The sequence below is a fragment of the Phocoena sinus genome, chromosome X (genome assembly GCF_008692025.1).
Source record: "Phocoena sinus isolate mPhoSin1 chromosome X, mPhoSin1.pri, whole genome shotgun sequence".
Classification (NCBI taxonomy): domain Eukaryota; kingdom Metazoa; phylum Chordata; class Mammalia; order Artiodactyla; family Phocoenidae; genus Phocoena; species Phocoena sinus.
This window is the reverse complement of record NC_045784.1, coordinates 110,122,705-110,146,149: the sequence shown is the minus strand read 5'-3', so window position 1 is coordinate 110,146,149 and position 23,445 is coordinate 110,122,705. Positions and strand designations below refer to the sequence as shown.

At 40.9% G+C, this 23,445-nt stretch overlaps 1 protein-coding gene across 2 annotated transcripts in view; it reads right to left on the bottom strand.

Annotated features, from left to right (window-relative positions):
• Positions 1-23,445, bottom strand: part of OCRL (OCRL inositol polyphosphate-5-phosphatase) — a 57,205-nt gene that overhangs the window by 20,676 nt on the left and 13,084 nt on the right. For both annotated transcript variants that reach the window (XM_032620314.1, XM_032620315.1), the window contains exons 5-15: positions 13,403-13,513; positions 12,903-12,992; positions 12,083-12,203; positions 11,826-11,987; positions 10,523-10,624; positions 9,884-9,998; positions 8,658-8,774; positions 8,366-8,553; positions 5,537-5,648; positions 3,809-3,918; positions 2,149-2,284 (exon numbers count right to left, since the gene is read on the bottom strand). In XM_032620314.1, coding sequence (XP_032476205.1) covers positions 2,149-2,284; positions 3,809-3,918; positions 5,537-5,648; positions 8,366-8,553; positions 8,658-8,774; positions 9,884-9,998; positions 10,523-10,624; positions 11,826-11,987; positions 12,083-12,203; positions 12,903-12,992; positions 13,403-13,513 — 1,364 coding nt within the window. The remainder of the gene's footprint in view (positions 1-2,148; positions 2,285-3,808; positions 3,919-5,536; positions 5,649-8,365; positions 8,554-8,657; positions 8,775-9,883; positions 9,999-10,522; positions 10,625-11,825; positions 11,988-12,082; positions 12,204-12,902; positions 12,993-13,402; positions 13,514-23,445) is intronic.

Genomic DNA, 23,445 nt, shown 5'->3' with positions numbered 1-23,445 from the left:
ATTGGACAGTGCTGGTCTAGAAAGAAACAAATTCATAAGGGTAGTTGGCCGGGCTAGGGAGTGGGGTTTAGCGCAAAAGTGGGAGTGGGGGATAGAAGAGGCACTGAAGACCTTCAGCCTTATCTATGAATTTTGCTTACTTCTATTTTTATTTTAAAGAGAAAACACATTTTAATTCCTGTGTGATTTAAAAAGTATTAAAAACTAGAAAGGTAGACTTTTATTAAAGATACACAAAAATATACAGAAAGCATGGAAAAATTGTAAATATCCTGCTGGGAGCTCTGAATTAATATGTATGGAGTATTACAAATATTCTGAGGTTCTGAAAAGAAATACAAACAGAAAAGCTAAGCATAGCTGATGAAACCAAAAAGGTTAGTGTCTGGGGGAAAGACATCCTTTTAAAAATGGATTAAGAGAACTCAAATGAAGAAAACAGGGCAGTCCACAAGCACAAGCTAGAAATTAGGTGGGTTAAAAGTAGTATCTGGGCTTCCCTGGTGGCACAGTGGTTGAGAGTCCACCTGCCGATGCAGGGGACATGGGTTCGTGCCCCGGTCCGGGAAGATCCCACATGCTGTGGAGCGGCTGGGCCCGTGAGCCATGACCGCTGAGCCTGCGCGTCCGGAGCCTGTGCTCCGCAACGGGAGAGGCCGCAGCGGTGAGAGGCCTGCGTACTGCAAAAAAAAAAAAAAAAGAAAGAAAGAAAAAAAAGAAAAAAGTAGTATCTGAAGGTATATCTAGTCAGTAAGTTCTCTGGCACTCTGCAGGCATTGTGGGGGTAGGAGAAAGAACATCTATAATTTTGGGAATTAAACAGGCTTAAGAGACTTGAATCTCAGCTCTCCTTCTAACTGCATGCTCTTAAAGAAGTTTATTTAAACTCACTGGTTCTCCACTTGCTCATCTGTTAAATGAGAAATATTTAACTCAAAGCACTGCTGTGAGGAGTAAATGAGATGGGTGTAAATTGCCTAGTACAGTCTCTGGCACGTACTAGCTGCTTTTTGAGGAACACATACTATTATTATTCATTATTATTTTAAAATTTCAAAGTGGATAAAGTCAAGTCATGATTGCCTCAATAAAATTTAGAATCTATTCTAAGATGAAGAACAAATTTTGTACATAAAGGAAATGCCCCAAAGTCATTCCCCTTTAAGACAGGAGCAGGATAAGACATATTGGTGAGAACCTATCTCAGAAGCCAAAATAATCAACATACACCCAGAGGAAAGAAATCTACCCTACTGTGCTCTTCGCATGTCTTACCTCATTAATCCTCTTAAGTAGGTACCATTGTTATTCCCATTTTATAGAGGAGGAAACTGAGGCAGAGGGATGTTACATAAATTTTCCATTGTTATAGTTAGAAAGTGGTTGAGCTGGGAGGCAAATTTAAGCAGTCTAGCTATAACGTCCATTCTATCAAGCACTGCCCAATATAGATTCTGCCAGATTACATGACTGTAGGTCTGGAAAAACTGCAAGAAATAATCTAAATGTACTAGCTGTAATAAAGTAAGTCAACAAGATCCCAAGATATAACTTGCATACTAATAACACACAGCTAGAAAACCAAAACTTTACTCACAACAGAGACAAAAAATTAAACAACTAGCCATTAATCCAGCCCAGGATGCAACAGAGTTAAAGAGAAATTTCAAACCTGTGCTCCTGGATGGGAAGACTTCACTATCTTAGTTAGTAAAACTAACAATATGCCTCTTAACATTATATACAGATTATGTTGTATTCTGACCGGTCTGTGCCTTTGTTCCTGCTGTCCCCAGCCCTCTACCTGGAACCTCTCTCCTGGTGCTTCCACTCCTTACTATTTTATCTGATGAGGACCTACTCATCCTTTAAAACCTAGCTTTGAACTCTTCTTTATGTATAATGACTTTAGGAGGTGAAGGGTGCTACCCAGCCATTATGCAGCATGAGAAACATCTGTGTCACTAAAAGGCCATGTGGACAGCATTTAGGAGGGTCAAGGGCACTAACTTCTCAATGCTGCAAATGATTATTTGGTTATGAAAACATTTATGGCTCACTGAATTACTGATCCGTTCTGAGTCTAAATAACGCTCTAAGAATAGATACTTAACACACAAACAACTGCATGAACAAACAAGTGTTTACCCCAATGTGGAAGAGGGCGCTAACAGGCTTGTGGTCACTGGTTTTCAGTTCCATGTGACTCCGGTAATGAAGCTGATTAACGTTAATTCCTCTCCAGAGAATTCGGTCACACCAGGCTGGAACCCGACATTTCCCACTGCAAAAAAAATAAGGAATTAGAATAACATACCACACAAGAACGGAATACCTACCACACTGGTTCAGACCTGAGTTAGGCCCTCTTGTTATCTGCTTCTCCTTCCCTAACGACTCCAGCTATTATCTTCCCTACTATATTGCAAGCTTTGTGAAGGGACTGTGTCTGCTTGTTTGTCACTGCATTCTCAGCCCCCAGCACAGTATCTGATGTAAAGTAGGTGCTCAATGAATAGTTATCTAATGAATGAATAAACGGTGCTCCTAAGATTAGGATTATATCTTCAATAATGTTGCCCCAGGGGAAAACAGAATAGCACCTTCTTAAAATACCCTCAGAAGGACAGGATTATATTCAGAACACTTCCTCTTCATTTGCTCTATCAACAGCAATGATGCTTCACAACAGATAGACAACTAATAAAATCTAAAAATCCAATCCTATATTCCTAGACTGGGCTTAATCACTGGAGATGGGTAACAGTAGAGATTTCTTTAAACCTGTACTTTTATGGATAAGTCGAGCTTCTTCTAATAAAGATGAACTAACACCTAAGCATGCAAGTCTGAACAAATAACAGCCCATAAGAATACCAAGGGGAGGGAAAAAGCCTATTCATCATTCTATTAAAATAAGCAACACCTGTACACCCGATCCAGACGGTGACACAAATAAAGTTCTTATCAGTAGCTCTTCAGTTGACTCTCAAGTCAGGTGAGTGGAATAAACAAGGCAATGTGCACAAGATCTGTCAGAGTCACTTTTCACTTGCTGAGCAGCTCCCTCGGAGGATGGGACAGGCTCCTCCCCACCCCACCCTGGCGCTCTCTGAGTCTAAAGAAGCTGACTATGCCCAGGCATTCTTTTCTTCTTTCAAACTTCTGGGCTCAGCCAGGTAGGAAACCATAGGAAACGAAGAAATAGTAGGTAGAAGACAAACAGTCACCAGGCACATACTGACAGGGGCACTTTACTAGGGGTGATTGAGAAATCAACAGGCCCCCTAGACAGTGATTCTCAGCTTTCTCCAGCAGTCGTGGAGGTCAGGCCCAGGCACTGGTATTTTTAAAAGTCCGGCAAAAGAGTCTAATGTGAACTCAGGATCGAGAACCACTGTGCTGGAAGAACCTTTCATGGCTCTTTGTTTTCACCTCTGGTATCCTGAGTTAAAGAGTTGAAAAAGAGTTTGGGAAAAGAGCCAGAACAGGGCAACAGGTAAGGAAATAGGGGTAAGATCAGAAGGGCAAAAATCTAAGAAGCAAGTCTGCTGAGGTGAGAGAAATAAGGCATCACAGGCAGCTCGTAAAACTTCAACAGCCTGACAGAGCAGTTCACACTCTCCTAAGGCGAGCTCACCTGTGAGCACACACAAATTGAAACCTCTTCTGTAATAGCACTGAGCCATTAGGTTTTTCTAACTGTTTCTGGCAAGAACTAAAAATTTCCCAGCCCCTCATCAATTCAGAGAGACAGAAATAAGATCAGGGCTTAACCTATTCCATGAGGAGGTTCTTGTTTTTTTACCTGGAATCCCATCGGTCTGTTTTAGAATCATACTTATACGTGGGGATAAACTTGATTTCCCCTTCCATGAAGTCAGCAAAAGCTTTTTTCTGTGTGCGCTGAATATTTAGCTAGAGATAGAAAAACGTATCATATAAGCAGGGTAACACCATCTTAACAGAAGTGATAATTGGGTTGATCAGCCATTTCTAAGTATCTAAGTTCCGTATCTTTTGCAACTGTCGGGGCACATACATAAAATTTCTGTGCCTTATGAATTAAATTTTGACATTCCAACAGCACCTAAGCTCACTCACAGACAGGATGCTCATATGAGCATGTCACTAATTTTTTATTGCTAATGGTGGTCAGGGTAAAATGGAAAAATGAAACCTGAATAATCATAAGTTCCCTGATGTTAGCACAGATTTTTTTAAATTTATTAAAGTATAGTTGATTTACAATGTTGTGTTAATTTCTGCTGTACAGCAAAGTGACTCAATTATACATATCTATATATTCTTTTCCATTATGGCTTATCACAGGATACTGAATAGAGTTCTCTGTGCTATACAGTAGGACCTTGTTGTTTATCCATCCTATATATATAATAGTTTGGGCACAGTTTTAATTTTTTAAAAAAGCACACAAATTTTGATTGGATAATTCCAAAAGCCAAATTCAGTGAATAGTTATATTGGGTTGGCCAGAAAGTTCATTCAGGTTTTTCTGTAACAGCTTGTGGAAAACCCGAACGAACTTTTCGGCCAAGCCAATAGATTGTTTTGAAAGTTACCCTCACTCAAATATTTTACCAGAATTACATAAGATTCAGAACTTATTCCAATTGTACCCCCTTTGGAGGCAGGACAGAGGAAGAAATGCAAAGTTAGCCAGCCAACCTCAATGTGAAGGTAGACACAGCCAAGAAAGGCTCACTGTAAAAACCATTCTGCTGCAAAACACCGGAATTTTGACTATGACTGAAGGTCAAAAGTCTCACGTTAGGATTTAAAGACATTCAAATCAAGTTGAAACATTTTCTTTCCTCAATAAGAAGCATTCACTTTTAGCAGCCAGAATCCATATGCTAAAGTAAAAATTCAAGTCCTGTGCCAGGCTCCAAGGCAAATTTACAGAAAACTAGGTTCCTCAATATCGTTTTATATAAATGTTACCATATCAGTGCTTCTCACACAGGTTTTAACATCTATAAACTTAGCAAGCCCCAACTTCTCAATCAGTTCCCATTAGACCACAGTCTGCTATTTTTCCCAAACTTCTCTTCTGTGCCTCCCAATCCCCTCACAGGGCCTCCCTCTTACCTCCAAGCTGTTGCTGAGCCTGCCAAGTAATCATAGAGCAGCTTTCCCTGTTTCATCTGCCAAACCACATCAACATAGCTGAAGGCCCACTTCCTCCAGGAAGTGTTCTCCAATTAACCCCACCCATTCTCCAACTCATTTATACAAATCTCTGAAATCCCTTCTTGATAAAGACTTAATGAATAAATGTTATATTGACTTTTTATCACTAACGTTATCTCTTCTCCTCCCATCCAAGCACTTAATAAAAGCACTACAAACCTTGTGTGTACCCACTGCATCACTAGTCACAATGTTTTCCCCAGACAGTGAGACCTTTCCATCTACTTCTAGAGTAAGACACAACTCCCATGGGTCTAACTCATAAACCTAACAATTTTATCTGCTGTCTAGGAAAGTACCTTTTAAAATAAAATTTTATTACCTGGTCCAATTTCAAGAGTCTCTGAAGGTCATTCTTATTAATAAGACTCTTCACTTCATTGGCATCAGGCATGCAAAGTCTGTAGTTCAAATCTCCCAACCAGATGACAACACTGAGGATAAAGAAATACATGAACAGAAATAGCAGCAATGAGCATAAAAATCAATCAGAGGAGAATGGAGAGAAGGAAAATGGGGAGATTATTGATAAGCATTCATTTATCACTATCTGACTAGGGGTTTAAGATATAACTATCCTTTGGGGGCGAGTACTATCAACACCTGAGAGGGGTGAGGGATTACAAAATAGGCAGGAGGACGGGCCTGCACGCATGAGGAACAAAGACAGGGAAATACGGTGTATGTGTGGGACTCAGAAACCAAGGAGTTAACTCCTTGAGAGAAGCATGTAGTTTATTTGCTGGACTAGCTTCAAAATTTCACCTGGCTACTTGCCAGGTCTCTAGGGGAAGAGAATCTGAACGTTTTCTGCCTCTCTGAGCCCTGATGTTCTGCAGGCTCTCCACTAGGGTCTGCATGGTCTGAATGACAGCTCTCTTGGGCAGGGCCCACTAGCAAATGTAGGTCCAGGGCTTTCTGCTGCAGCCAGTCTGTCTACCCCTGCCCCAGAACCGCAGTCCAAGTCCCAGGCAGGAAGGAGAATGGCAGGCCACAGGAGCCTCAGGCTCCCAATCACAGCAACAGACCCCCAGGTGTGCTGAGAGCCGCCCGGGGAGACCCTGAAATTCCCACACCAAAATGGGTTCTCTTGTGAGCTATCTCAAGTTCCAAATGGATCTCTTTGCCAATCTTTAAGGTCCCGGGTAAATAAATTTATGGAATTTCGGGGCAATTTTATGATTACTGATGTCAAGGCCTTGTTTTACCACTGTGAAACAGAATTCTATATGATCCTAATTGTTGAGACAATATGGAAAGAGGCCAACATCACTACCTTTCCCTACTCTTTCCTCAATTACCCCACTCTCTACTGATCCTAATACCCCCAAATTGTCTTTTGTTTTCCTACTAATTCACATCTCAAACCACTATTCCAAATCTCATCACCCTCTCAGAATTTCAATTACTACTATTCATTTCCCTACAACTAACCATTTTCTACTAACAATCCATTCCTCAACTGATTTTTGTTTCTATCCTTATTAAGTCCCATTCTTCACTAACCTTTCACATTATCCATTGGTGTCTTTAAATCTCCACAGCCCCTTTTCTTAATGATTCACAGCCAGTAAAAAGAATAATGTAGATCTATATTTACTGGCTTGGAAAGAGATTCACAATAAATAGGATAATACAGTCCTATATAATGAGTATGTGTGTGTTTGTGTGTGCATAGAGAAAAGTCTACAACAGCACTATTCAGAACAGACAGGGACTTCCCTGGTGGGGCAGTGGTTAAGAATCTGCCTGCCAATGGAGGGGACTCGGGTTCGATCCCTGGTCCGGGAAGATCCCACATGCCGCGGAGCAACTAAGCCTGTGCGCCACAACTACTGAGCCTGCGCTCTAGAGCCTGCAAGTCACAACTACTGAGCCCACGTGCCACAACTACTGAAGCCTGTGTGCCTAAAGCCCATGTTCTGCAACAAGAGAAGCCACCGCAATGAGAAGCCTGTGCACCACAATGAAGAGTAGCTTCTGCTCGCCGCAACTAGAGAAAGCCTGTACGCAGCAACGAAGACCCAACACAGCTAAAAATAAAACTAAATTAAATAATTAAAAAAAAAAACAAGACATAGGACGCACATAAGAAATGTAATTTTCAATTGTCTAGTAGCTGAATATAAAAAGTAAAAGAAACAAATGAAAATAACTTTAACAACAAATTCCAGGGCTTCCCTGGTGGCACAGTGGTTTAGAATCCACCTGCCAATGAAGGGGACACGGGTTCAAGCCCTGGTCCAGGAAGATCCCACATGCTGCAGAGCAACTAAGCCCGTGTGTCACAACTACTGAGCCTGCGCTCTAGAGCCTGTGAGCCACAACTACTGAGCCCGTGTGCCACAACTACTGAGGCTCGCACGCCTAGAGCCCGTGCCCCACAAGAGAAGCCACCACAATGAGAAGCCCATGTGCCGCAACGAAGAGTAGCCCCCGCTCGTCGCAACTAGAGAAAGCCCGTGCACAGCAACGAAGACCCAAATCAGCCAAAAATAAATAAAAAAAAACAAAACAAAAAAACCCCAATGCCTTCTTTAAAAAAAACCCAAATCCCATTTAACTCAATATATGCAAACTTTTGTTATTTCAACATGTAATCAATACTTAAAAAGTTGAGATATTTTACATTTTTTCCCTACTAAATTCAGTGTATATGCTCACAGCACATCTCAATTTGGACTAGCTACTTTCAAGTGCCCAACAGCCACCTATGGCTACTGGCTGTCATAATGGACAGCACAGATCTGGAAGGATACACACTGAATTGTCCACAGTGTTTTTCTTCGGAAGGAGGGACTGGCTGGGGAGAGCAGAGGTAAGAAATGAGGGATTTTTAACTTTTACCTTTTATTACATTGACAATGAACATTTCTATTTTATAATAAAAAATAATAAAAACTGATGTCAATTGACAGACCCCCCTCTACCATTACTCTAGATGCCCACTAACAGAACTAACCTTTCCTCTGAGAGCAAATCTAATTCCTCTGACTCAATGCATCTGCTATTCCTCACACCCGCCCCCTTCTTCCTGACCCCAATCCCTAAACAATAATCTCTTCACTCTTCACATTTCTATAGCTTCTCACCACGTTCAGTCTCTTCTCACCTCCACTATTCAAAGGCTAAGGAAGACTTAACCACTCACTCATGTTTCATGATGTTCAGCTGTGGGAGGGTCTGATTTGGGACCACAAAACTCATTCGTGCGCAGATGTCCTTATAATCCTGATTCCTTCTCTCAAAGTCCTCCACGTGGGCAGCCAAGTGGGAATTGACAACGCAAAAGGTAGTGTTGTGAAATACAAATCTCACAGCTACCCCACCTTTGTTTCCCTGTTAGCAAGAGTAATTATCCACAGTTAGTACAAAGATGCAACTAGCACCTGAACTTCACATGGACATAAATCATAATTGAGCTCATTTCCAAAGTAACTCACCATCTTCCCCATGATTCCAGTCCCAACTGTTTCTGTAGCAACATCACGGATATATCGCCACTGGTCCTTTCTGGCAAATATCAGGAGCATCATCCCAACCAGGCGGACCAGCTGAACCTATGAGTCGCAGGGAGTTAGAAGAGCTTCATGTTAATACCACTCTTTGCCACATATCGAATTCCCACAACTAATTTTCCACCAAGAAGATATAACCATGCCCTGATCTGAATCCAAATCCTCTGATTTCCCAGTGGGCCTCATAAAGAGAAAACAAAATTTCTCTGGGAAAGCTTTAATCTGGCTCTGACCAGTAGGAGTTAAAAGTCTTTGGAGACAACGAGTACACTCAGCTCTAGATTCATTATTTTAATCACTTTTTAGCCTACCGTGAGTAGGCAGCATTAAAAATTCGAATAATAATGACAAAGCCTCTAGCCCAGCTTGTTCCTTTTGCCTCTTCTTCCTAGTTTCTGATTTACAATTTCCTAAGAAATTAAAATGTATAACAATCCTTTTTACTTTTAAGTCTGTGAACTAGAAATATGTCTGAAATGTGTATTAGTCTATATGAGAGGAATAACATCTTCAGGAGTCTTATCACCTATATCAGCTGTTAGAAGATGCAGATGAAAATTACTTAGACAAATGACTCCTTTTAAAGGGCTTGGTATGGTAGCCCCATAATTAAAATAACTCTTCTGGTAGCCTCTACCACGTGCCTTCTAGAGACCAACAAATTGGGCCACCTTGCTAAAGTCAACTCTATTCTTGACTTGCAACCAAGTTTCGAGCTCATTGAAATTCCACAACACTCCTGTTCTTGCTCCAATTCCAAAGCTTGCCCTATGCACCCACATGCTTCAAACTGCTTTTCTGTAAAGCATCCAGTTCTGACCATGTCAGCGAACAATTTCAATCTTAAACTCTCATTGCAAAAATCACTTATCTTATGTGTCATTATTTGAGGTAATTACTGCTATGAGGACAATAAAATTCTTCTTTTCTCCTAAAAACTACCTAAGCAATGAAACTATAAGATCGGGAAACTTAGGGAATTTTTTTCCTAGGAAATAGGAATAAAAAGGATTAGTCTGCCCTATTCCAGTATTACACATGGGGAAGAATTCAATTAAACCACTCTTTTGGAACAAGCTATAGATAACAGAGTAACTTCTAGTGAGTTCTATTTAGCTGTATACTAAAAAAGATAATTCAATGCGGCTTACTTTCTTATACTTGGCTTTGGAATGCAAACCCCTCTCCACAGCCAAGGACCACTCTTGTTCCTTCACAGATTCAAAGTAGAAAAAGGCTTCTGTGCTCAAGTCCAGCTCTTGGAATCTGAGAAAACAAGAGGATGTCGGATCTACACACATCCCATAATTATCTCTGACTACCTCCTGTCCCATTTTCTGAGACATTAAATGAAACAATGTGGAAAAGATAAATTTTAGAGAACTGCTCTACTGACTCAGGTGATCAGTAAGGACAAGTAGTTTTCTTTTCAAAAGACTCCCCGCCACAGGTATATGCACAGGCTATGCAAAACACAAACAAAAAAACCTCCATAAGGGATAACAGTAGAGCTTTGCTTATATATCCTAGAAATAGTCACTGTTAGAATTAACCTCAAATCTCAGTTTCTATGAAGTATATAGTTTTCTATGGGTTTTGAGAGGATTAGATGCTTCCTTACACCAATTTAGGTATCTTTTCCTTTATGATCTCACAAATTTGACCCACAAGTTAACTCTCACATATAGTCTACAGTAGGTTTTTACAAATGGTGGGGGGAAAAAAGCAAAATGTCACATAAACTAACACCAAACATACAGCCAAAATGAAATTCCAGACGCGCATTTTACCCGATGCAGTAGATATCAGGAGGATTTGGATCACAGTTCAGCCAAGGTTCTAGCCCACTATCTGGAGACTGGCCATTCACGTTCCATGTTCCAACAAAGAATCTAATACATGATACCAAAAAATAATTGAAAAACAAAGGTCAAGTGTGGATGGTCACAATAAGCAACATAATTTCTCAAACTGTTTTGCCACACACACACACCAAACCCTCTTGCCTGTAGGAGACAAAGGCAGTGGGCTTATTCTCTCCAAATTTTACATCAGGTAAACCTACAGAAAGGAACCAAGTCTCTATTTAAAAGACACAAATTTAATTGCTCTACCACATTTCCATTCTATTACATTCCATCCAAACTCATATCTGAAGGGAGAGCTTGTGGATGGGAAAGAGGTATCTTCATGCTATAAGGATGTCTAACATGGATAACTATTCCGTAAGGAGTTGTAGTTAAATCCAAAAACTCACTTCCCGAAGGATTACAAGGACATCTGTGTAGGAAATTCTGTTGAGACAGATATAGTATTAAGGGGGAAAGCAGAAGGGAAAACTCATGACTGTCTTAACTGTTTACATACAAATATAAGCATCACGGGAAATCTGAAGATCTGGAGGTTTCAGCATAGGGATATAGTCATGACTGAATTAGAATAAATGAGGCATAATGGGATAGCAGATGGGACTGGAATCTTGGACTAAAAGGGTACATGCTGTTCGAAAATAACAAAGAAAAGCATTGCTGCTTTGAACATCGGGATACACGACACACACCACACGTAGTGAGTCCAGAAAAGAGGATATCACCAAGATGAAATGAAAAATATAATAGAGGAAAGAATCGAAGATAGACCTCCCAATCAAGATGCTTGGGTGAAACTTCCTTCAGTTAACTTCCCAAAGTAGGTAAATTAAAGTCTAGTGGTAATGGCGGACTTAATTTTCCAATATTGGCAAGAAGAAATTCAGCAGGTCAGATAGATAAACACACTTGCTTATGGAATGTACTAGGAGACAATTCTCTAGTACTTGTGAGCTTGACTTGGTTCTCTAAGAGTGGATAGAAAGGTTAGTAGAGGTGGTATCACTAGTAATTAGAAAATCCAAGGGAAACTGTAGCACTTGCATTATTTTGGATATGTATGTTATTGACCAGCATAAAGACAGGGGCTTGAATCAGCTCACCATTCTTTTCTTTATGCTTTTATTCCGAATTAAGCTAATTAAACTAATACCTTAAATACCCAAAGACCATTTTTTCCTATATGTACTAACGTTTAGCCTCAGTAAGTAGAAGAGAGACTAACCTGAAAGTCTGAATGTTGACATATTCTTTCTCTCGCTTTGCCAGGATGTGTTTGATGAGACCCTCCCGCTGCCCAGACTGGGTGTTTGGTACAAAGAGCTTCCGCATGGTATTGGTCACTTTGGGCTGTTCCTTGTTAGAAGCTTCCTTTTCACGTGGAAGCCTAGCAAATAAATGAGGAATTCAAAACTGAAATTGCCTTAAACAATTCCCATGTGTGTCTCACACGTGGGAAATCTGTTTCAACATAGGACTTACATTCTATTCACTGAAGACGGTGGGGGTGGCGGTTCCCGATGAACCCCTGTAGGCTGATTCTGCAAATTTATTTTCTTGTCCAAATTCAAAGATGAAAAATTATCCTCAAATCCAAGAAGCCCTGAAGGACACAGAACCCAGAGTGGAAGGGGGGAGAGATAACATCCAACTTATCCAGGATTGATAGGACTTTGCTTTGATCAGCGGTTTTGGTTTGATCACTATTTGCTCAGTGGCGTTACCAAACAGAAAGGTATAAGAGTAGTGATAACGTAGATTGGGGGAAGAAGCACATCTGTCCCTGAAGCACTGACATATTAACTAGAATGACAGTAAGTTACGTTAACTTGGAACGTGAATAATAAGAGCTAGTCTTTATAGAAGACTTTTAGCACAATGCCTGGTTGATAGTAAGGAGCTATATCATTATCTCACTTAATTGTCACAAAGACCTCATGAGGTAGGTGCTATTAAAAATCTTCCTATGTTACAGAAAAAGAAACAGAAGCTCAGAGTTGTCAAAGTAATTGGACCAAGGTCATGTAACTAGTAAGTCAGAGAACGGGGATTCAAACCCAGGTAGTCTGGCTCCAGAGCCTGCACTTCTTACCCCTCTGCTAAGCTGGCACTGAAAGAGCTAATGTGCCACAGAAAGGATCAGGAGTGAACGTGAGTCAGTGGGTACGGACTTGATAAAACCACTCCATAGGAGAAGGTATCTGACACTGACATTAATCCACATTATCTTATCTGCCCAGATAAAATCTATTGACTCTGCAATAATCATAGCAACCAGGGAAAAAAAGAATCTTTTCAGTACCTGAAAAAACGGAAGAGTTGTCCTCAGTGTCTAATTTCTGGTACCAGCTGGATGAGTCCTTTTGCTCTGGAACAAGAAGTTGTGACTGCGCTGGAGAGATAAGGGTCATAGTCAGAATGGAATGACTATTCCATTGAATGGAATATACCATAACCAAAGGCCATTCACTCAGCACTCAAGTGCAGGGGCCAGCGCCATTCTTGAATACAAAGGAAGAGACTAAGAAAATGAGGGCAGCTCTGGGATCATCTGGGACCAGAGGAGGATTACAGTCTGCAGTAAGCTGTCCAAGGAATGAAACTGAAGATTCTGGAAATTGACTCAGTGTCCTTAAAGCTGAATAGACTTATTCCCTAACCTATCCCTGGGGCCATTCCTGAAGAAAAAAAAAAATCGCCTATCAAGGCTCTAGGGGTGAGGTACTTTGCTAATGGCCACTTGCCTCTGTACAGCATGTCCCATGCAAGTAGTAGAAAGAAAACTGCTGAGGCTTGAGTTACCTTCCTGAGCAGCAAGGACCTCTGAGAGGAACTTCAGACAGCGTTCCTCATCAGGGATTTCAAAGCGGCGCTCTCTGGTCCAGTCCCCCTGAATCCGAATTTTGCAGCCACCTAAAAAGAATGGAAATCCATGTACATATAGCTACGGAAAATAATGTTTTCTTGGGATATTTTCAACTTACCAATTTAATAGGAGAAGGTCCAGATTGCAAATATTCCAGACCTCTAACGTGTGAAGCATGCCTATAAGATCAAGGGATTGGGTGTGGTGGTGGTGCTGGGGGTGATGCACAGAGGAAAATCTAATGAAGGCTGATAAACTGTGTAAATGAGCAGCCCAATATAGTGATATGATATGTACTGAAATCACAGTTTCCTACTTTCTGATATATTGCTCAAATGTCACTGTAGGAACCTCCAAAATCTAGCAGAAGATCAATTCCTCAACCACCCTCCTCCCATCTCCTAGCTGGAAATTCCTACCACTTCAAATCCAAATCATATAGTAAGAGTCTCTGAAGAGCGAAGGGAAAAAAGGAAATATGATGGTTTGTTCCTAGGTACAGACTGTACCCAGGCAATTGAACTTATAAGCTAATTAAAAAAGAAAAGCATAATGGGATTGGTTTGAATTATTCTGAAAAGGAGCATCTATACCTCATTTACCTCAAGTGAAAAATGTATGTCTTGAATAAACTCATAAAAACAATATAATGACCCATGTCCAGGAGTGGTCTGGTTCAAGTACAGTCAGTTGGAAAACAGTATAATTAGAAGCAAAGTTATCTGGGACTTTAGTTTCTTATGTATATAACATACTGTCTCCCTTTTCTAATGCCCTCTATTTACCATCAACTGTCTGGATATGGTGACCCAGGAAACCCATGTCCTTGTTTACATTCTTATTTTAACTGATTTATTATATTTATTGCTTTCTCATGGCCCTGGAAACTATAAGCTCCTTAAGGGCAAGAGGCAGGCTGCACATACCGGTTATCCAACACAACACTCTCAACGGTCTCCCGGGGTTGTTTGGGACGGAGGGGCTTCTCAGGACTCAAGACTTCGAAAGCTAAGACTGGGAAAGTCCCAGGCAAACTGGGCTCATCGGTCACTTTATTGATAACAATGACATCAGACTTCACAGACAGAAGGCATTTAATGACTACCAAACTGGACTCTTTCACACTTGTAAATAACAAAGAGGTGAGAAAATAAAATGAAAATCCTAGTTTCTTATGGTAGAAATCCACTTCTGAACCTTTGACTCTCTCTTTCTTTGCATTTCTTTAAGTTTCTGTATTCACAGATATTTAGTGATCAGAAGAAAAGAGATAAACATAGAGGAAAAAAATGAAAAAGAAGGCACCCAAGAGGACCAGCAATAAGAAAATTAACGGGGGTGCCACTGTAAGGTGGAGAAAAAAAGACGGGGCATGAATAAGGACTGTCAATTAGAGCAGCCTTGAAGATACGATGGGAAAACCTCCTTCAGGGCACAAGTAGTCCTCTCTTTCTCAGATAATTTATATTAAAAGTAGAAAAAAATTTAAAAAGAGCAGTTCCTACCTGATACAGACTTAGAACAAGAACACACATTCTCTCTGTCCCACAATCCTTGAAAGATTTATTTTAGCAAATATAAAAAATAAACGGACCCATTTAACGGACAAAAGATTCCAGAAATTGCTTTACAAAGTAACACTAGATGCTCTCTCACCATGTTGCATGGGAAACAGGACAAATTACCTCCACCACCCAACCTTCTACTCTCCTCCCTTCCAGCCCCTCTGGCCTCTTTGTGATCAGCAAACACTCCTCTATCTTCAATTTCTCCTCTGAATACTCCCTGCATCTCTCAGTAGTTCTCAACTAAGCATGCATTAGAATTACCAGAGGCGCTTTTAGGAAATACTGACACTTGGGGCCCCATCCCAGGCCAAGAAAACAGAATCTCTGGGGGTGAAGCCCAGGCACTGGGAGTTTCTAAAACACTCCTCCAGGTGGTCTAGTGCATCCAGACTGAAAATCAGAGTCACCTGCAAACTGGCTGGGCCCTGAGACTAGCTCCCGCTGCGGCCCTCTGAACTAGAGGCTATTTATAGCCTTTCACACCCTATGTAATTTAAGACTGATGTCCTTATTTGTCCTAATGCCATCTCCAGACCATTCCCTCTCCTCCTCCCTCATGAAAAATCCCTTCTCCTTTGAGGCTCACCCACTGGGCTATGCCAGCTTCTTCCCTTCCCTCCTCCATGGAATCATGTACCAACTTCCCAGAAACTTCCAAATCCAGGCCTGATTAAGACTTCCTCTCCACTCACAGCCCTGCTTTAACTCTGCGTCCCTGAAAAATTAGTACAGAAAGCTCAGTCAACACCTTCAACTTCCTCACCCAACGACCTCGTCCCTCCACCTCAGCCACCTACTCCCTCAGTCCCTACTGGGGCTGCCTCAGTTCTACCCTGGACCTTTCATCACAGAAACACCATCACCTCATAAATCTCTAATTCAAATATCCCACTCTGAACTGTTACTCCTTCCAGCTTACCTGCTCTTATGGGAACCTCCAGCGCACTGATCCCTCCACTTTCTCAGTATCCATTCACTTCCTCCTGCTTTCACTTCCCTTTTTATCAAACAGATGCCATCATTTCACTCTGTTGCAAAAACCCAGAACTGCCTTACCACTCTCACTCTGTTTTGGCTAACACCTATCTGGCTAACTCCCAACCCTCAGAAATCAAACTAACTGCCTTCTCTGTACTTACGTCTGAGGGAGTAAAACCACACACACACACGCACGCACGCACATGCACACACAGACACATATGCACACCCACACACGCACACACACGCACACACATACATACACGCACACGCATACATACATACACACACACACACACACACACACACACCATTATAAATTGACTGCTAACCTCAACGGGGCCCTATATGATAGGAAGCAATCTAAGTTTCCATAGTCCACTTGTCTCCCATTACTACTTGGAACCACTATTCACACCTTCTCATTTATCCTCAATCTTTGGATGCCCCTCTTCTCAAGCTCTCTTCTTCATACTTTATGAGCTTTACCTCATACCTCAGAGGAAACGGAAGCCATCACATGGAAACCTACCTGTATCTGTACTCATCTTCTCCTTTCTCTTCTGATGCACAAAGGAGGAGTCCTCCTATCAAAGGCCATCTTCTTTTTGAATTGCAACCCCTCAGGTTCTCTCAGGAATCTCACAGTCATTCTCTAGACACCTCCCCCAAGTAGCTTTAACCTCTTCCTCACACAGGCTCCTTCTCATCAGCATTAAAATAAATCATGTTCTAAATCCTCCTCATTTAAAAAACAAAAAACCTTCCTGGACCCCATATCTTCCTCCAACTCCGGTCCACCTCTACATTCCCCCTTTGCAGTCAAGCTTTAAAAGACACACAGTTGCTACCTGCTCACCTGCCATTTCTCTCTTTAATCCACTCCAATATGACTTTGACTCCTACCACCCTCTGAAATTGCTTTGTTAAGGTCACCAATGATCTCCATATTGCTAAACCCCTCTGAAATTGCTTTGTTAAGGTCACCAATGATCTCCATATTGCTAAACCCCTCTGAAATTGCTTTGTTAAGGTCACCAATGATCTCCATATTGCTAAACCCCTCTGAAATTGCTTTGTTAAGGTCACCAATGATCTCCATATTGCTAAACCCCTCTGAAATTGCTTTGTTAAGGTCACCAATGATCTCCATATTGCTAAACCCCTCTGAAATTGCTTTGTTAAGGTCACCAATGATCTCCATATTGCTAAACCCCTCTGAAATTGCTTTGTTAAGGTCACCAATGATCTCCATATTGCTAAACCCCTCTGAAATTGCTTTGTTAAGGTCACCAATGATCTCCATATTGCTAAACCCCTCTGAAATTGCTTTGTTAAGGTCACCAATGATCTCCATATTGCTAAAGCCCTCTGAAATTGCTTTGTTAAGGTCACCAATGATCTCCATATTGCTAAACCCCTCTGAAATTGCTTTGTTAAGGTCACCAATGATCTCCATATTGCTAAACCCCTCTGAAATTGCTTTGTTAAGGTCACCAATGATCTCCATATTGCTAAAGCCCTCTGAAATTGCTTTGTTAAGGTCACCAATGATCTCCATATTGCTAAACCCCTCTGAAATTGCTTTGTTAAGGTCACCAATGATCTCCATATTGCTAAAGCCCTCTGAAATTGCTTTGTTAAGGTCACCAATGATCTCCATATTGCTAAACCCCTCTGAAATTGCTTTGTTAAGGTCACCAATGATCTCCATATTGCTAAACCCCTCTGAAATTGCTTTGTTAAGGTCACCAATGATCTCCATATTGCTAAATCCAATGGATACTCTTCAGTCATCTTATCAGACCTAGCAGCAGAGATCAACACTTGACCCCTCCTTGAAATAGTCTCTTCCAAAGGCTTCTATGACACCATGCTCATCTAGTTTATCTCTCTCTTTGGTCACTAATTTTAAGTGCCCTTTGAAGCATCTCCTCCTCTATCTGAACTTTAAAAAGTAGAGTGAGTTCAGTCTTAAACCTTTTTCTCACTGTGTATCAGCACTGTCCAATAGGACTTTCTGTGATGATGGACACGTTCTTTAACGGCACTGTCCAATATGGTAACCAATGACCCCATGTGGCTAAGGAGTACTTGAAATGTGACTAGTGCTGAGGAACTGAGAAACTGATTTTCTAATTTCGTTCTAACTAATTTAAATAGGCACACACGACTAGTGGCTATGGTATCTGAGAGCACAGCTCTATATACAGTCACATCATCTCTCATGGTTTCAAATACCCTCCATGTGCTAGAGACCCAGACTTTACTTCTGAGCTTCAGATGCATACATCCAACTGCCAATTTATCACCTACACTCAGATGTCTCAAAGAAATCTCAAAGTAAACATAGCTAAAACTGAGTTTGTGACCCCTACCCCAGGAAAACTCATTCCTCCTGCAACGTTCTTATTTCTGCAAATGGTACCACCATCCACATTCATGCCAGAAATCTCGGATTCATCCTTGACACTTCAGCTCACCCCCTACACCCACACCAACCTCTGTTGACTTAACCTCCAAAAACATTTATCAGATCTGTCCACTTCTCTCCATTCTTACTGCCACCATACTCTCTAGCTTAAACTACTGAAGGAGGCTCCCAACTGGCACCCAAACATAGGCATAAAATCCTTCATATTCTTTCAATTTTTAAAAATCTGTAAATCCAGATTCCTTATCATGGCTTACAAGACCCTACTGGATCTGGTCCTATCCTGTCCTACCTTGGTGCCTGAGCCTTATTTCAGGCATCCTGGCCTTCTTTCATTTCAAAGAAAGTGTCAAGCTACTTCCCAAATTGGGGCCTTTTCACATGCAGTTCCTTTTACCTGGAATACTCTTCCCCATTTTCACCTGTCTCTTACTTATCCCCTCTGGTCTCAATTTAAATGTCACTTCTTCAAAGAGGCCTTCCCTGAGTACCCTGCCTAATTTAGTTAGCACTCTTATAAACTCTCTGTATTTCTCCTTGATAGCATTTATCAAAACTGCAATTATGGGGAATTCCCTGGCAGTCCAGTGATTAGGATCCTGGGCTTCCACTGCAAAGGGCCTGGGTTTGATCCCTGGTCAGGAAACTGAAATCCCACAAACCACGCGGTGTGGCCAAAAAAACCCCCACCAAAACAAACCAAAAAAAACCCTGCAATTATACGACTATACCTTATCAGTTTAAATTCTGTTTCCCTCACTAAGTGTCATGAAGTACCATGCCTATATTGCTTTCTGCTATATCCCCAGAACACAGCGCCTGGCACATGAAAGGTATTCACATGTTTATGGAATGCATTAGTGGATTACAGGCATCTACGTGACACTAGCATCAAACAGCACAGAAGCAAGAACCAAGGCTGGCTGGAGGAGACCTTACCTACGCAGCTCTCTACCGATTGTGCAGCGCTTAGAAGAGCGCCTGGCAAATAGAAGGCACTCGACAATCATTTGTTGAATAATGAATAAAAGAGGGTTTAACATTAGGGAATTAGTGTAATACAGTCCATCAATAGGTCAAATAAGGAAGAACAATATAACCATCTCTATAAATACAAAAGACGTTTGATAAAATTCAATATACATTCACCATTTTAAAAACCACACAAACTTGAAATAAATGCAGTTTCTTAACATGGTTTTAAAAGACCCTATCAAATCAACAGGCAACAACATCCTCAACCGTAAAGTACCACTTGAGGCATTCTCACTGAAACCAGGACCTAAACATAAATCATCATCATTATTTAACATCGATCTCCAAATTCTTGTTGGTGTAATGAGACATGAAGCAAAACTAATAGTTATAGCTACTAGAAAGAGACAAAACTATTATTTGCAGATGACTAGGGCTGTCTATCAAAACCAAAAAAGAAAATAAACAGCCCCCCAAAAATAAAAATAAATTTCTGTAAAGTGGCTGGATAAAAGGTAAATATCTAAAATTCAACAGCTGCTCTGTATACTAGTAATAAGCAATTAGAAGCTAAGAGAAAAAAAGGTTCCACTGACAAAAGCAGCAAACAAATAAAATCCATCAAAAAACAGTTAACCTACAAATGTATGATAGCTATGAAGAAACCACAAAATGTTACTGAGAGATATAAAGGGAAACTGAGTAAGCAGAGATAGATATACCATGTTCCTTGACAGTGACTTAATTTCATAAAGGAGTTAATTTAATAAAATTTAGTGCATATCTATGGTGAAACATTATCCGTTAAAAATCATGTTTTTGGAGGAACCAAGATGGCGGAGTAGAAGGACGAGCTCTCACTCCCTCTTGCGAGAACACCAGAATGACAACTAGCTGCCGGACAGTCATCCACAGGAAGACACTGGAACTCACCAAAAAAGATACCCCACATCCAAAGACAAAGGAGAAGCCACAATGAGACGGTAGGAGGGGTGCAATCACAGTGAACTCAAATCCCATAACTGGTGGGTGGGTGACTCACAGACTGGCGAACAATTATACCACAGAAGGCCACCCACTGGAGTGAAGGTTCTGAGCCCCACGTCAGGCTTCCCAACCTGGGGGTCCGGCAATGGGAGGAGGAATTCCTAGAGAATCAGACTTTGAAGCCTAGTGGGAATTGATTGCAGGACTTCCACAGGACTGGGGGAAACAGAGACTCCACTCTTGGAGGGCACACACAAAGCAGTGTGTGCATCGGGACCCAGGGGAAGGAGCAGTGACCCCACAGGAGACTGAACCAGACCTAACTGCTAGTGTTGGAGGGTCTCCTGCAGAGGCGGGGGGTGGATCTGTTTCACCGTGGGGACAAGGACACTGGAAGCAGAAGTACTAGGAAGTACTCCTTGGCGTGAGCCCTCCCAGAATCTGTCAGTAGCCCCACCAAAGAGCCCAGGTAGGCTCCAGTGTTGGGTTGCCTCAGGCCAAAAAACCAACAGGGAGGGAACCCAGCCCCACCCATGAGCGGTCCAGCAGATTAAAGTTTTACTGAGCTCTTCCCACCAGAGCAACAGTCAGCTCTACCCACCACCAGTCCCTCCCATCAAGCCTCTTAGATAGCCTCATCCACCAGACGGCAGACAGCAGAAGCAAGAAGAGCTACAATCCTGCAGCCTGTGGAACAAAAACCACATTCACAGGAAGACAGACAAGATGAAAAGGCAGAGGGCTATATACCAGATGAAGGAACAATATAAAACCCCAGAAAAACAACTAAATGAAGTAGAGATAGGCAACCTTCCAGAAAAAGAATTCAGAATAATGATAGTGAATAATGATAGTGAATGATCCAGGATCTCTGGAAAAGAATGGAGGCAATTCAGAATAATGATAGTGAAGATGATCCAGGACCTCGGGAAAAGAATGGAGGCAAAGATGGAGAAGATGCAAGAAATGTTTAACAAAGACCTAGAAGAATAAAAGAACAAACATCTAGAAGAATTAAAGAACAGAGATGAAGAACACAATAAATGAAATGAAAGCTACACTAGAAGGAATCAATAGCAGAATAACTGAGGCAGAAGAACGGATAAGTGACCGGGAAGACAGAATGGTGGAATTCACTGCTGCGGAAGAGACTAAAGAAAAAAGAATGAAAAGAAATGAAGACAGCCTAAGACACCTCTGAGACAACATTAGACGCAAGAACATTCGCATTACAGGGGTCCCAGAAGGAGAAGAGAGAGAGAAAGGACCCGAGAAAATATTTGAACAGATTATAGCCGAAAACTTCCCTAACATGGGAAAGGAAATAGCCACCCAGGTCCATGAAGTGCAGTGAGTCCAATACAGGATAAACCCAAGGAGAAACACGCAGAAACACATAGTAATCAAATTGGCAAAAATTAAAGACAAAGAAAAATTAGTCAAAGCAGCAAGGGAAAAACGACAACATACAAGGGAACTCCCATAAGGTTAACAGCTGATTTCTCTGCAGAAACTCTACAAGCCAGAAGGGAGGGGCATGATATACTTATAGTGATGAAAGGGAAGAACCTACAACCAAGATTACTCTACCCGGCAAGGATCTCATTCAGATTCGATGGAGAAATCAAAAGCTTTACAGACAAGCAAAAGCTAAGAGAATTCAGCACCACCAAACCAGCTCTACAACAAATGCTAAAGGAACTTCTCTAAGTGGGAAACACAAGAGAAGAAAAGGACCTACAAAAACAAACCCAAAACAATTAAGAAAATGGTCATAGGAACATACATATTGATAATTACCTTAAACGTGAATGGATTAAATGCTCCAACCAAAAGACACAGGCTTGCTGAATGGACACAAAAACAAGACTCATATATATTCTGTCTACAAGGGATCCACTTCAGACCTAGGGACACATACAGACTGAAAGTGAGGGGATGGAAAAAGATATTCCATGCAAATGGAAATCAAAAGAAAGCTGGAGTAGCAATACTCATATCGGATAAAATAGACTTTAAAAAAAAGAATGTTACAAGAGACAAGGAAGGACACTACATAATGGTCAAGGGATCAATCCAAGAAGAAGATATAGCAATTATAAATATATATGCACCCAACATAGGAGCACCTCAATACATAAGGCAACTGCTAACAGCTATAAAAGAGGAAATCAACAGTAACACAATAATAGTGAGGGACTTTAACACCTCACTTACACCAATGGACAGATCATCCAAACTGAACATAAATAAGGAAACAGAAGCTTTAAATGACACAATAGACCAGACAGATTTAATTGATATTTATAGGACATTCCATCCAAAAACAGCAGATTATGCTTTCTTCTCAAGTGTGCACGGAACATTCTCCTGGATAGATCACATCTTGGGTCACAAATCAAGTCTCAGTAAATTTAAGAAAACTGAAATCATATCAAGCATCTTTTCTGACCACAATGCTATGAGATTAGAAATGAATTACAGGGAAAAAAACGTAAAAAACACAAACACATGGAGGCTAAACAGTAAGTTACTAAATAACCAAGAGATCACTGAAGAAATCAAAGAGGAAATCAAAACCTACCTAGAGACAAATGACAATGAAAACATGACAATCCAAAACCTATGGGATACAGAAAAAGCAGTTCTAAGAGGGAATTTTATAGCTATACAAGCCTACCTCAAGAAACAAGAAAAATCTCAAGTAAACAATCTAAACTTACACCTAAAGGAACTAGAGAAAGAAGAACAAACAAAACCCAAAGTTAGCAGAAGGAAAGAAATCATAAAGATCAGAGCAGAAATAAATGAAATAGAAACAAAGAAAACAATCGCAAAGATCAATAAAACTAAAAGATGGTTCTTTGAGAAGATAAAGAAACTTGATAAACCATTAGCCAGACTCATCAAGAAAAAGAGGGAGAGGACTCAAATCAATAAAATTAGAAAGGAAAAAGGAGAAGTTACAACAGACACCGCAGAAATACAAAGCATACTAAGAGACTACTACAAGCAACATTCTATGCCAATAAAATGG